Genomic DNA, 15,711 nt, shown 5'->3' with positions numbered 1-15,711 from the left:
GTAAGGTATAATCTGTTTGAAATTCTGTGCCGTGTTATCTCAAAATCTCAAAATAAATTTTTTATATTATATCAAGCATTTTCCACTTATATATTAATCATTTTTAATATGTTATTATCTGTACTTGTTAGAATATTGCTAGTTATATTTTTCATATTCCAGCTATATATTATGTAATTTTCTTGTAGATTCTACAGTTAACATTTTTCGGTAAAACTTTATCCCTTTACATTTCTACCAACAAGTTGTACATATTTTGCTTTAATTATTTTGGACCAGTCCATGTCCTCTTTGAATAACTTCTTTCTCAGAATGTCTCTTTTCCTTATTGCCAGTATATAATCATTAACCATTTCCTCCACATGTCGCCGCGAACGAACAATAATGTAGATGCTTAATCCACTAATATGCTATATACCCTTTTTTTATTTTCTTACAGTTTTGTATTGCTATTCGTTCTCATATATATCAAGTGTGATTGAAAACGCTAAATGTCTCGAAGGGACATAGTTAACTTTATACGTTTTTATCAATTTTGGACTACACTCGAAGAGTCTTTTTTCAGAATTCGAAGAACATTTCGAAGAACAAGTTAATTTTATATTCATAGCAAAGAGAGATAAATTTATAACTAAAAACAGTTGAAATAAAAGACTGATTAACTTTATCATCATCAACACTCAACTAAATTTGTCCACTGTCGATCATAGGCTTCCTCAAGGAGTCTCCACCCTTCTCTGTCCTGCGCAGTGATAATCCAGTTTAACAAGAATAACGACATTCTTTTTATGTCGACCGTCCATCTGGTAGGTGGGCTTCCACGACTTTGCTTGTTTTCTCGTGGTCATCACTCAATATTCTTCTTTTTCCATCTGTTGTCTCTCTGTCGTGTGACGTGTCCATTTTCACTTCAACATCGTAATGCGTTTTATGATGTCTTCCACTCTAGTTCTTCGTTATATCTTATTATTTTGTATTCTATCTCTCAAAGTTAGACCAAGCTTGGATCTCTACATTTTTCGTTGTGGAACTTGTAATTTTCTTATTGATGCTTTGGTCATTGTCTATGTGTTTCAGCTTCCAAAGTGAGCACCGGAAGTTCATACTGGTTAAATGCATTTCTTTTTAGCTTTATTGGGATGTTTTCGTTGAACACGTCTCTTAGTTTACCATACGCTGTCCATCATAAAGCTATCCTTCTAGATAATTCGCATGTTTGTTTGTCTATCTATTTCTATTTCATAACTCAGATAGATGTATTTGTCAAATGTTTCGATATACCAATTTTCTAGTTTCAGTGGTCCACTTTTTAGTAAATTGGTCATCATTTTAGTTTTCTCAAAGTTTATTTCTAACCTCTCTTTTGGGAAAACTCGTTGTAGTTCTTGCAGCATTTCGGTGGCTTCTTTTAAGTCGTCGGTTATTAAAACTGCGTCATCTGCAAATCGTAGGTGGTTCAGTCTTTCGGCATCGACATTCAAACCTCTGTTTTTATTACGGTATTGAATATATCTTCATTGCTTCAAAAGTACATTACGGTAATGAATAGTTTTGGTGACATGCTTTCTCCTTGTCTGACTCTCTTTTTTATTTTAGTTTTAGTTTTGTGAGTTTTGGTGTGGAGATTTATTGCTTTTGCGGCATTCGTATATCAACGGTTAAATACTGAAACCTCATAAGTCAAAATATAAAATTTTTCAGGAGAGCGAACAAATTTCGCTACTTAGTGCATGTTTTTTCTTTCTCTTCTTTCTTTTCTGTTGAAAAGTACGTCTTGACTAGGTTTTTTTCAATGTACTAATTACATAAATACTGAGAACCATCCCGCTAGTGTCAAAGGCTTTATAGTCAACAAATACTAGAACGAGCGGCTGGTTGTTTTCTATAGTTTTTTTTATTAGAGCGTTTAGACAAGTTAGATGATCATTTGTACCATACCCAAGGCGGAAACCAGCCTATTCTCTTGGTTGGCTTGTTTCTAATTTGTTCTCAATTTTGGCAGTGATTATTCGAGCAATCAATTTATACAGATGGTTTAGAAGAGTGATTGGTCTATAATCTTCGAGGTCTGCTTGATCTCCTTTCTTATGTATGAGGGGAGTTATAGAATTATTTCATTTAGCTAGTATGGCTTGGTTTTCTAAGCATATTACAAGAATTTATAATTTGCAAGTCTATATTCATATCTTTAAGCATTTATCTCCTCTCTTCAATCTTAAGTTTAGTGTTAGCAGTGATTCTCTTCTCTCTTTTGTTACCTGTACATTTTCTATAAGCTTCCGCTATGCTATAGTATTATTAATTACTTTGTTTAGCTCGTTTATATCATTTGTAGGGGATTTGTTTTGTAGATGTACAGTTGTTTGATCTGAAAACTGTTTCATTTTTTGGTTGTGACCATGCTTTCATTTGTTTTTTTTTATTGTGTATTTCTCTCTTTATCGATGTCAATTTCTAGCGCAAACCATTCTGTGATCACTTCCTGTTATGTAAATCTGTTTGGAACGCTGATTAACTTATATTAAAATATTTTATTAGTATTGTAAATGTAAATCATCTATTATTCATATCGTATTTCACCATTACAAAGATAATCTATTCTACTGAAAGTGTAATTTTTCCGCGTATTGTTTTTTGTCGATGTCTGTTTACTAATATCATTATTCAATCGTTTATTAACCAAAACTCTCTTTATGCTAACTCTATTTAAAACAGTGGTCTAATAATGTTGCAATATTTTTCGAGTAAAGCTGTGTGTTAACTTTTCACACGTATCCCTGTGTACATCAGTTATTTACAGTAATCGTTTGTACATTTGACTATCTTGCGGTGTAAAGTTGTTAGGATTCTTATAAAATAATTGAAAAAACTTATAAAATCATCAAAATATTTTGAAGACATTCGGTTGCTGTAAACTTTTCTTCATCTACAAAGTATATTATCGTTCTCAAATATTACAGTTTTTTACCTAACTTCCATTTTCCATCGCCTACATACTCTGATCCAAACACATAGTCATATTCTTCACCCATAGTCACGTCTTAATCAAATGGCTGTCAACACAAAATTATTTGAAAAATTGATGTGTATAAACGTAGTAGATGTTCAGACACATCAATAACGTGATCTAACATTTTTTACTAAGAGCGTGAGCATCTCTGCGCAGTCACACGCATGTTTGACACATGCTGACATCTACGATTTAGTGATATATTTAAAACATAGTTTCAACGCTTTAACATCAGCTGACAGGTATCTAATGTGATCTAACGCATGATAGATGTATAGATGTATAGCAGATGCGATCTAATGCATATTAGACGTATACCAGACGCGATCTAACGCATATCAGACGTATAGCAGACGCGATCTAACGTATATTAGACGTATAGCAGACGTGATCTAACGCATATAGGACGTTTAGTAGACGTGATCTAACGTATAGCAGACGTAAAGACGTTTCCCAATCAACGGTCCATTCGTTTCCAGTTTTCTGATCGTTTGCTGAGTGAATTAATTTTATGGTTATTATCTTGATATCATCAACCCATTGTGTTCTATCTACTTTTTTCTCTTATTTTATCAAACCTAAGACACCGTTATATTATGCTTTTAGTCCATATATCGCCATTTACTCTAAGTGTCCATCACGGTACTGTTTCATATGTATTATACTTTCAACACCATCTCTTATATTTACCTATGGGATTCTATCTCTTAGTGTTAATTCCTACATAGACCGCTCCATGGCACGTTTTCTTACCTGATAACCTAAATACGATAACAAAATAATGTACTTTTAATTATGCTTTATTATGGATATCTAAACATTACAGTATAATTAATTATTCCGTGATTAATACATTCGCATTTAAAAAATAAACGTTCAGATGCTTCGTTGGAGCTGAATGTCGTAAATTCATTATTTTTCTTTGCCTGATGTATAAGTTTAGCTGCATATCCACTTCTTCTATGGTTAGGTAGTGTATATATGTAATCTAATACTCTTGGTACATTATGTTGTCCGAGGGGGTCAAAGTCACATTTTGACAACAGAACAAACGAAGCTGGTTCTCCGCCGACATATAAGATGTAGCAGGTAACTGACACGTTTGTCATCCACTGATCGATAATTACATCATTCAGATTTAACTGCTTAATTTTCCTGACTGCTTTCGGACCTCTAAACAACTTAATTTTTTCCATCTTACTTCGTTGAAGGATTGATTGTTACTGATTTTGATTTACCCATTCTATAACAGACCATCTATAAATTTCGCAAAAAGTGTAGGAGTAACTTAGTATTCTAAACCGAAGGCGTATATATTATACAAATTGAAAATCAATTAACATATTTCGTAGAAGCATCTTCCTCTGTGTGCTGTGCTTGTTTTAGTTGGCTATCGTATTATCCAGCTGGTGAAATATTTCTCGGTCGGTAGCTGTATGAAACAATTCCTCAACTGTTCAACCTGTCCATTGTCTAATATTACGCAGCCAGGACAATTGTTTTCTTCCATCCCTAACTTTTCCCTTCGATTTTACTCTGAATGATCACCTGGAGTAAGCGATATTTAGGTTCTCTCATAATATGACCGACGTATTGAACCTTTCTCACGTAGAAGCATACATACCCATAATATCTTTTAAAGTAGCCGAGGGGGCGATAAGTTAGCTCACGTTACGTTGGCTTAGAGAAAATTTATTGAATGTTATAATATTTTAGGTAACATGTTCTAACATGTGGTCGTAGATTATTTCGTATATAAAACTATCATTATCTATAAAAGACATTTATTGATCTAAATCAAACAATATTTTATCTCTATAGTAATATACAAACTCTGCTAGAGCAGTACTTAAAATACTAAAATTGCAAGAAATTATAATTTGCACTAGATCCATCAGATCTACAGAAGAGGAACAGGGTGTTGTTTTTATTATATTTACAATGTTATAGTAGTAAGCACCAAAATTAAGTTCACCTAAAAGGTTCACTCTTTGCAGGATAATACTTTTGTGAATAGACATAAGTTCTTTAACTTGGTTTTGAACCAACTCAATGTACACACCATGTTTTATAATGGAAATAAACTTTGTATTTTCACGTTCAAATTGACAAATTATGGTAAACTGTCCACACTGGTATTCTATTGGATCATTTTCTTCGTATTTTATGGGATTCAGTGGTTCGTGGAAAAATATATCAATAATTTTGTTTTGAACAATATCCATCAGTTCAACCCATTCACATGAATCAAATGATATTTTATCTAGTTTTCCAAATGATTTATCAGATATAATGATAATTGGCATAAACGACCTTGCAGGACTTAATCCAATGCCTACTTCTACATAAGCCATATTGTATTTTGTATAAAGTAAATAATAACGTTCTGAACTGGCCGATGTTTCATATTTTCTCAGTACTCGATCGACTTCAGCGTCATATACTTTATCTGATTTGCTTTCTACCATATCACTATACATGATGATTTTGCTTACGTGTATAACATCAACGACCAATGTACATTAAGAACTGTTTTGTTCCACATCAAACGTCATATAATATAATATATTACTCTAATTCTGGATTTTCCTTAATCGTATTTTATTGGTTGCAAACCATCACATAACATATCCCTGGCTAGACGTAGGCGAAGAAGGATATCTATCATTTAAAAATGAAAGAAAATGACGTGTGATAGAAAACATTATAGATGAAACGAAGAGGCTTTGACATGTGGCAGATGATTTGATATATAAGACAATTGAAGTGACAGAAGGAAATAGGAAGAACAATGATTCATCATAGTGTCTTTTAACGCAACGTCATGTATACTTTTTTATTTGACTACAGCCTATATATTGCAAGAAGTGATAGACGGATAGTGGAAGAGTGTCATATTGTCATTTTCTCTGATGGTTGCTATCTGAACTTCTGCTTTGCATTTCATGCATTTTGTATTTTCACTACTGAAATCTTTGCATTCCTTGAGTTATGTTTTCTCACATATATTTTATATATTATGTTCTATACTATAAGATTATTTATGTTAAATGCCTTTTCTTTGTTGATATATACATCATATCAGTATATCAAACAGTTATTTGTGGATTGCTATGTTGTTAAACAATTTTTTATTTGATGAATGAAAACTTGGTATTATTTAGAATTATCGAGTGTGTTAGTGATGAAAGTGGTGGGGTAATCAAGATGTTTGAAATGTTATCATCTAAAATTTACTATTCATACTCGTTGTATATGAAGGGAAAAATGTAACCAAGTTTGACAAATATGTTAAATGCAGCACTTTTACATTGTTTCTTATAAAAAACCAAGCACAAATCTAAACTTTGCAGGGGCCATTTGAACATAACATAATACCATTCAGTTTTCCGTCCGACCAATGTGTGCCTTATACTCTGCATTAAGGTATTTTATTTATTCTGTTTCAGATATTCCTAGCGTTCAGATGTGTGCACTGGTGAGGTTTAATTTCGATTTTTTAATAATTTTTAATTTTTTGAATTTTGAAAATTTTTAATATTTTTGAAAAATTTTTTGAAAATTTTAATTATATAAATATTTTCGAGTTTTATTTCTAAATCGACAATTTTTTGAAAATTTTGAATTTTTTATTTTTAATTTAACATGTTGACTAAACTTATACAGTTAATTGCATCCATCTTGGGATTATCTGACAATTATAATGAGGAAAATGTTAGAAAAGGGTTGGTAGAATGTAGGAAAGCGACTAAAATGATTCAAAATGGAATGAGGTTTACAAAGACGATTGGAGAGAAGCAACACTTAGAAGCCCAGATGAGGCAGATAAAAACATTAAGAAGGCAACTAAAAGCCGAACAAAAGAAGGGGGCGGGGCTTAACACTCGACCGGAGACTGCTTACAAGAGGGTACAATGGGATGACTCTTTATCAGCATTCAACTCAAGAATTAGAACGGGAGTCATCTCAAACCTTAAACACAAGGACCCTGGCAGTTTTCTTAATGATTGTAAAGCTCTGTTCAAACGTAGAATCCAGAACGCACTCAAGAAAGACGAGGTAGTTAAAGTTAATACAGCTTTCGGAGGAGAATTCGAGATAGCCAGCGGAGAGAAAATCCTTAAAGATACTAAATATTTTACCACTTCGAATTCACCCATATATCGAGACACAAATCTTGATGAATGGTTTGAAAACCGTGTGTATGAGCCCCTAAGCAAAAAGTTGGAGGAATTCCAAGAGAGGGATAGTGGTTGGGCGTTAAAAGCTGTTGTTAACCTGGGGGTGAACATTAACAAATTTGCACCACAACTTGGATCCTCATACATCGAACTTCCTCCTCAAATAAAAAGAAAGAAAGCATGTGTCAATGTCAAAAATGATGATGAGGCGTGCTTCGCGTGGGCTGTGGTATCATCATTATATCCATGTCGAAATAACTCTGCTTTAATGAGTTCATACCCGCACTACTCGCAGGTTTTGAAATTAAAAGGTATTCAATGGCCAATGTCGATGAAGCAGATTCCCAATTTCGAAAAACAAAATGATATTTCCATAAACGTTTATATTCTGAACAAGGTGAAACATACTTTTACGACACTCCCAACATACTTGACAAAAGAAAAGAAGGATAAACATGTAAACCTGCTTATAATCCAAGAAAGATATGACGATGTAGACGGCCCCATTAGATACCATTACGTTTGTATAAAAAATCTATCCCGACTCCTCTCCAACCAATTAAGTAAAGATAAGGGAACAAAGTATTTCTGTAATAGTTGTCTTCGCTATTTTATTACTAAGGAAAAGTTAAATATTCATAAGGCATGCTGTAAAGGGCGATTGGATCTTATCTGTGATAGGTGTTTACAACCGTTTTCATCATCAAAACAGCTAGAAGACCACACCAACGATTGTGTAAGAATAAATGAAACAGCCATTAAAATGCCAGAGGAAAGTCATAAGATGCTTAGGTTTAAGAATTTCAGGAATAAAATTAAAGCCCCCTTTGCCGTATACGCAGATCTCGAAAGCGTTCTGGAGCATAGCGTGGAAAAGACCACCTATCAAAAACATATACCTGCTGCCGTTGGGTATTACTTTAAATGTTCCTATGATGATTCTCTGTCATTTTATAAATCATATCGTGGAAAAGATTGTATGAAATGGTTCGCAGATGAACTAAATCAGCTTGCTGAAGATGTTTCTACGGTGTTTATGTGTCCATTTGATATAAATATGACATCTCAGCAAGAGAGTGATTTTCAGGCAGCCACTCATTGTCATATCTGCGACCAGACCTTTTCCCCCAGTGATAAGAAAGTGCGCGATCATGATCACATGATTCCAGAAAATAATTATAGATCGGCAGCTCATGAAGGGTGTAACATTAATTACAAAGATGCTCACACTATCCCGGTCATATTTCATAACCTCAGCGGATATGACGCCCATTTCATTATTAATGACATTGCCTCACATATAAAAGGACCTGTAGATCTTCTTCCTATAACTAAGGAAAAATATATCTCTTTTACAAAACGTATTGTTGATGCTCGAATTAACTTTAGGTTCATCGATAGTTTTCGATTCATGGCGTCTTCTCTTGATAAGCTCTCTTCATATTTGACTGCATATCCTAACCTTAAATCTCAATTTTCTTCGTTGTCTGAGGAGCAATTTAATCTACTTACAAAGAAAGGTGTAATGTTCTATGACTATCTTGACTCTTTTAACCGTTTTAATGAAACGTCATTGCCTTCCATTGATTCTTTTTATAATAATCTTGAAGATAAATCCTGTCCTCGCCGCCATTATCATCGCGCCCTCCAAGTCTGGTCCTCATTCTCTTGTTCTTCTCTCGGAGATTACGTGGATCTCTACATGAAAACAGATATTCTTCTTCTTGCCGACGTTTTTGAGCGGTTTCGCTCCAGCTGCCTCGCCACATATAATCTCGATCCCGCTCACTATTATACCTTGCCCGGTTTCACGTGGGATGCCATGCTTAAATATACAGGACAAGCACTTGAGCTTTTAACAGATCCAGACATGCATTTGTTTGTTGAGCGTGGCATTCGTGGTGGTCTTAGCCAAGTTTGCTCTAAAAGACGTGCGAAAGCCAACAATCCATACATCAACAACTATGATCCATCTAAACCTAAAACGTTCCTTATGTACTTTGATGTTAATAACCAGTATGGTTGGGCAATGTCTCAATATCTTCCCTATGGTGGTTTCGAGTGGACCGATACTAACATTGACGTTCTTAGTATTCCGGACGATTCTTCTGAAGGTTGCTTTCTCGAAGTTGATCTGGAGTACCCTAAACATCTCCACGATCGTCACAAAGACATCCCATTCTGCCCCCAATCCTTGAACCCAAAAACTATGAAACCTCCTAAACGTTCGCGAGAGCTCACCAAATTAATGACCACTCTTAATGATAAAACAAAGTACGTAATTCATTACAGAACATTAAAGCAAGCGCTTGCACATGGTTTAGTTCTGAAAAAAATTCATAGGGTACTAAAATTCAAGCAGGCTCCATGGCTAAAGAGTTACATCGATCTAAACACAGATCTTCGAAAAAAGGCAAAGAATGAGTTTGAAAAGAATCTTTTTAAGCTTATGAACAACGCCGTGTTTGGTAAGACCATGGAGAATGTGCGCAAGCGCGTTGATATTAAATTGCTGACAAAATGGGAGGGTCGTTACGGAGCTGAAGCTAGAATAAGTAGCCCTCTGTTTAAAAACGCTACTATCTTTAATGAAAATTTAATTGCTGTTGAGATGCATAGAGCGGAATTATGGTTAGATAAACCGATTTATGTTGGAATGAGTATTTTAGACTTGGCGAAAACAACCATATATGATTTCCAATATGACTATTTAGCTAGCAGGTTCGGAGAAAACTTTTCGACCTGCTATACAGATACAGATTCAGTGATTGTGGAGATACGCGAACAAGACCCGTATGAAGCAATGATACATGATTGCTACAAATATTTTGATACCTCAGACTATCCTAAAGATAACATATACGGCATCCCTCTGGTTAATAAGAAGGTATTGGGTATGATGAAAGATGAGAATAATGGCCGCATTATGACCGACTACATAAGTCTTCGATCGAAATTGTACACGACAAAAGCAGCTACCACAGAAGATGAGATCGAAAACATGAGGGGCAAGTTGAAAGAACAAGAGTATGAGAATGATGAAATTGAAAATATTATACGAAATTATGGTGTAACGAAGAAGGCAAAGGGGGTAAAGAAATCTGTGGTAAATACTAAAATTACTTTTGAGGACTACGTAGAGTGTTTAGATACTTTTACAACAAAGATCGCCTCGCAAAATCTTATACGCTCTGTTAAACACCAAGTTTATTCTATAACTCAAAGCAAGATTGCGCTAAGCCCTAATGATGATAAAAGACATCACATTCAGGGGTCTTATGATACTCTTCCGTGGGGTCATTATTCAATTGATCCTAAGATGGATGTTGATTAGAATTAATACAAAGCAAGATTTCGCTAAGTCCACAATTTAATCATTTATCCTTGATGTATTATTTGATTGCCTTTAAGATAGATGTTTATTAAATAGTGTCATTTTTTAAAACTTAATTTATTTATTATCTGATATTATTGATAACTACATCTGAATCAGACCTTTTTTATTATAATCCTAATCTAACTCATTCATATCATGCATCATTTTATATCATATGATAATTCTAACAGATCATAGTTTCCAATAACTTAATCTAAATTAAGTATAATAACTAAGTTTAGCACATTAAAAAAAATATGTTTAGTTATGACCACTAAAAAGATATCTGATATGGACCATTAGCAAATTAATGAACCGTTCTGGTTAATTCCAGAGCTGTTGCTCATGTAGCCTTCAAGTTAAGACAATCGATAACTTAATGGTCATCTTTACCCGATTTAGTTTTAGGTCTTCGATAGCCTGTCACAAAACAGGAGTCGGAGAGATCCCTAGTTTTAAGAATAGATAACCTAGAGTTATCGAACAAATTTACCCTCAATAATTCATTTTGAATACTACAGAACATAGTAACGAATGAATTAACACCAAAGTATCGATGTTTTAACATTCATAAAAATAAATAAAAGATGTTCATCAGATCAATAAAAAGATGTCTACTAAACCAAGTTAAATAATGAGCTGATCTTAGTAAGTAAGTTACATATATATTGTTATTATTAAATATATTATCATATAATGTAAAAGAATTCATTCATACTAACTGTTTGTCCTATACTAACATAACCTCTCCTGGTAGTCCTGTAACCGTACCTTCACGTTGGTGACTGCTGTTAAGAACATATTTTTGTTGTTTCCAACAAATTTATGTTCGAACCGAATTGGTTACGTTCCTTTCATTGCATGCTTACATTAAATAATTCATTCATACTAACTGTTTGTCCTATACTAACATAACCTCTCCTGGTAGTCGTATAACCGTACCTTCACGTTGGTGACTGCTGTAAAGAACATATTTTTGTTGTTTTGACAAATTTATATTCAAACCAAATTGGTTATGTTCCTTCCATCGCATGCTTTTAATCATTTTTCTATATCGCTTTACATACATTCACTAACTTATTATCATTCCATCGTTTAGATACTCACATTACTTTATTAACGTTTACAGATATTTATTACATTTAACCATTACGTACTACTTAACTGACCTCCTAACATTTTTTTCCTGCAGTCTATGTAGCTATACACTCTAAATTAATTTATGGTTATAGATAAATGTATATCTATTTTTTTATTATAACAATACTGCTTATTACATTATGTTAAATGCCTTTTCTATGTCAACATATAAATCATATCAGCATATCAAACAGTTGTTTGTGTTATGCTAAATTGTTAAACGATTTTTTCTAATACAATATATATTCACATTTCTTACCAGAGACCTGATACCAACCTAAAAAACAAGAATTACTGTAGATAAAATATAGTATGCAACTCACAATATCATCTGGATTCAGTAATTTTCATAAAAATGATACGCATATATAAAATAATAGCGCTGTATATTAATGCATATTTAGTGGAGATCAAGTGATATTTCAGATAAGATCCATATTGAGCAGCTCACTATATCTATTATTGTTGTCTGAAGGGTATTGAAGAGGTCTTTAAAAATATTAAATTTTCTGTTGATATCTATGTATAACATTACTTACTCGGTTTACGTTCATATTGAAGAATATTTGTCTGTATGTAAAGATTATATCGAGTTAGCTGGTTTGGCCATGCTCTAAGGATGGTTCAAGTTCATTTTGAAGTATGTGTGTGTATAAAACGTGTATATGTAGACGAATGTTGGTTTTGATGCAATACCGTTGCTTTGTATTTGATAAATTCATGAGAGGGATGGATTGGACATATCAAAAGAATGCTTTTATTATATCTTATGCGTTTTTATGGTTTGGCCATACTGTTTTAGTGGATGTTTGTTGGTTTGGTCATACTGTAAGAATGGCATATGTTCTTTGTAAGGAACAGGTGCATGATTGGAGGGAGATCCGTGTATACTAGTACTCAATCGGAGAAGATTATATCGAGGATATTTGTTGGTTTGGTCATACTGTAAGAATGGTATATGTTCTATGATTAATCATATTTTGTTTCTAGTATTACCTCATAGGTTGCTGTACGTTATTTCGTGTTCATCGACACCTCGCAAGGAAAAATAGTAGGCAAACGCGGTCCTGGACGAAGAAGAACCTCATGATTGAAGAACTTGCGAGATTGGTATGGTGTTGATACAAGCATGCTATTTAGGGTGGCAGTGAATAAAATTAGGATAGCTATAATGGTAACCAACGTTCTGAAAGGACATGGTACATGAAGAAGAAGAAGACACTCGCCTGTATCTTTTATGAATTGTTTCGAGAGAAAGAGAGAGAGAAAGAGAGAGAGAGAGACAGAGAGAGAGAGAGAGAGAGAAAGAGAGAGAGAAAGAGAGAGAGACAGAGAGAGAGAGAGAGAGAGAGAGAGAGAGAGAGAGAGAGAGAGAGACAGAGAGAGAGAGACAGAGACAGAGAGAGAGAGACAAAGAGAGAGAGAGACAGAGAGAGACAGAGAGAGACAGAGAGAGACAGAGAGAGAGAGACAGAGAGAGAGACAAAGAGAGAGAGACAAAGAGAGAGAGAGAGAGAGAGAGAGAGAGAGAGAGAGAGAGAGAGAGAGAGAGAGAGAGAGAGAGAGAGAGAGAGAGAGAGAGAGAGAGAGAGAGAGAGAGAGAGAGAGAGAGAGAGAGACAGAGACAGAGACAGAGACAGAGACAGAGAGAGAGAGAGACAGAGAGAGAGAGAGAGAGAGACAGAGAGAGAGAGAGAAAGAGAGAGAGAGACAGAGAGAGAGAGAGAGAGAGAAAGAGAGAGAGAAGGAGAGTCTTTTTACTATTACATATAGATGCTAGCTCACCTTTAACGTGTCGCAAGCTCCAATCATACCAATCACACCAATCACAACGGGGATGTAATGTCGCTATCGCTTAAACATACTACATTATGTTACGGTCGTAGATAAAATATAGTAAGCAGGTCGTAACGGTTAGTTACTGGATTAAATAACATATTCGATACTCCCCACACCTTTAACCTATCACAAGCTCCAATCATACCAATACCATCGGGAGATAATGCCGTTTTGGCAATGTCCTCCTCCCCTTTCACCACCCCTCCACTTTCTAACGACCCCTTTTTACATCACTATCCGACGAGCCAACGCGCCCCTATCCAACGACCCACCTTACTTCAAGATCCGACGAGCAGTCGCGTCTCCACCACAAAACGAGACAAAAACGAGCAGAATGAACCTTAGCGATTTTATTCGTTTTCCCCATAAGAATAACATGGGGCGCCTCCACCAAATACGCAGAATCCGTACAGCTCTTTTACTCACTAGTCAAGAAACTTGTGAAGTCGTAACGATTAAGTTCATTTGAGATACTAATTAGGGGGTGATTTTCCCGATTTTTTTACCAAAAAAAGGGACTAACTTTATTTTGAGCGTAACTTGTTTACTTTTGATGCTAGAAATTTTTTTTTATAAAACAAAAATGAAGCTTTTGTTAAACACTTTAAATAATTTCTAATGAGTTTTCTCCGAAATGTGCTTCATTTTTGGTTATTTCACGTTAAAGTATTCCATTTGGAATTTGACGAATATGAACCTATATTTAATTAGCTATAACTCTGCTTTTACTAGGTATAGACACGTGATATGTACACCATTTTTTAAAATTTTTTACAAGTTATATTTTTGCTATGAATGTTTTTTCGACAAAATACTTACTATTTGAGTTATTTGCAAAAAACCGTATAAAGCGTGGTTATTTTGTTGAAAAAATGAACATATTCACTGGCAAATAACTCGAAAAGTATTGACTTAGTGAAAAAACTCTATAGAACAAAAGTTACTTAAAATTAGTCAGTTTATCAATTTCCGGACTTACTTTGGACGAATACTTTTTCACCCCAAAGAGGGGGTGAAAACCACCCCCGGGGCAAAAGCACATATCGGCACAATATCACTTCTTTTCTTTGACTTGTTAGCTATGTGTATGCCAAATTTCAAGTCAATCCAAGCGGTTCTTTATAGAGGTTTTGCAATATTTTACCGTTAAAGAACGTACTAATGGTCTTTCAGATGAATATGCTTTTGTCATTTTCCGGAACTTGGGGTAAGATGTTGCAGATTTAAGTTGTAGAGGGGGATGGTTGTATAGTTTTTTTGCAGAATATGATACTTATGGATTTCTTTACTAACGCAGTGAACGGTATTGGTAAATAGACGGTAAAATTTCTTGTGGAATACTTAGCCATGATTAGGACTTACTGAAAAGACATGTAGATGTTTACGAATTAAGCAAACAGTTTCTAAAATATATGAAGAAGAAAGTGTTAAAATCCCGTGATTTTTAAGTAGCTTCTGCAATGTGTTGTTCTTCTGAGGCCTAACAGATATCTTATTGCTTTTTTTGTAATTTGAAAAAAACATCGGATTGGGCAGCTGTATATACTATAGAACCCCAAAAAGGAAGGCCATATCGAAGATGCGATTCGAACAAAGAAACGAAAGACTACAACAACATAACTTAACATAACAAGATGGAAACAATACACAAACAAATTTCAAAATTAACTCCTTGTAACAACAAGCTCATGGAGTCTTAAGTTGGAGTCTTAGTTACTCTAAATGGAATCTTAGTTAACAACATCAGATATGCAGATGATACAGTAATAATAGCCGATAGTTTACAAGACCTGAAAGGCTCGTGAGTAAAATAGTAAGGTGTAGTAGGTAGGGAGTACGGACTCTCTCTCAATATCAAAAAGACGAAGTGTATGAAAATTAGTAAAACAACCATAATACTAACGAAATCTTGATAGTAGAGGGCCAGCAGATCGAAAGAGTAAAAAAGTACACTTACCTAGGAACACTTATAACAGAAAATAATGACTACACTGCAGAAATCAAAGTCAGAATCGAAAAAGCACGTTCTAATTTGATGAAAATGAAAAAGGTCCTATGTAGCAAATATTTGATATTAGCTCTTAAAGTACGCCCAACAAAATGTTACGTATACAGGTACTATACTATGGAGTGAAAAGTAAAATTATGGACGTTAAATGTAGAGA

At 34.3% G+C, this 15,711-nt stretch overlaps 1 protein-coding gene across 1 annotated transcript; it reads left to right on the top strand.

Annotated features, from left to right (window-relative positions):
- The first annotated feature begins 6,655 nt into the window (after positions 1-6,655).
- On the top strand, positions 6,656-10,525 carry LOC126890292 (uncharacterized). The gene has a single exon (XM_050659150.1). It carries the CDS (start codon positions 6,656-6,658, stop codon positions 10,523-10,525), a length of 3,870 nt encoding a protein of 1,289 aa, XP_050515107.1.
- Positions 10,526-15,711: the final 5,186 nt, after the last annotated feature.

Source organism: Diabrotica virgifera, chromosome 8 (assembly GCF_917563875.1).
Source record: "Diabrotica virgifera virgifera chromosome 8, PGI_DIABVI_V3a".
Lineage (NCBI taxonomy): Eukaryota > Metazoa > Arthropoda > Insecta > Coleoptera > Chrysomelidae > Diabrotica > Diabrotica virgifera.
Note: the sequence above shows the minus strand (reverse complement) of the source record. Positions and strands in the feature narration are given on the sequence as shown.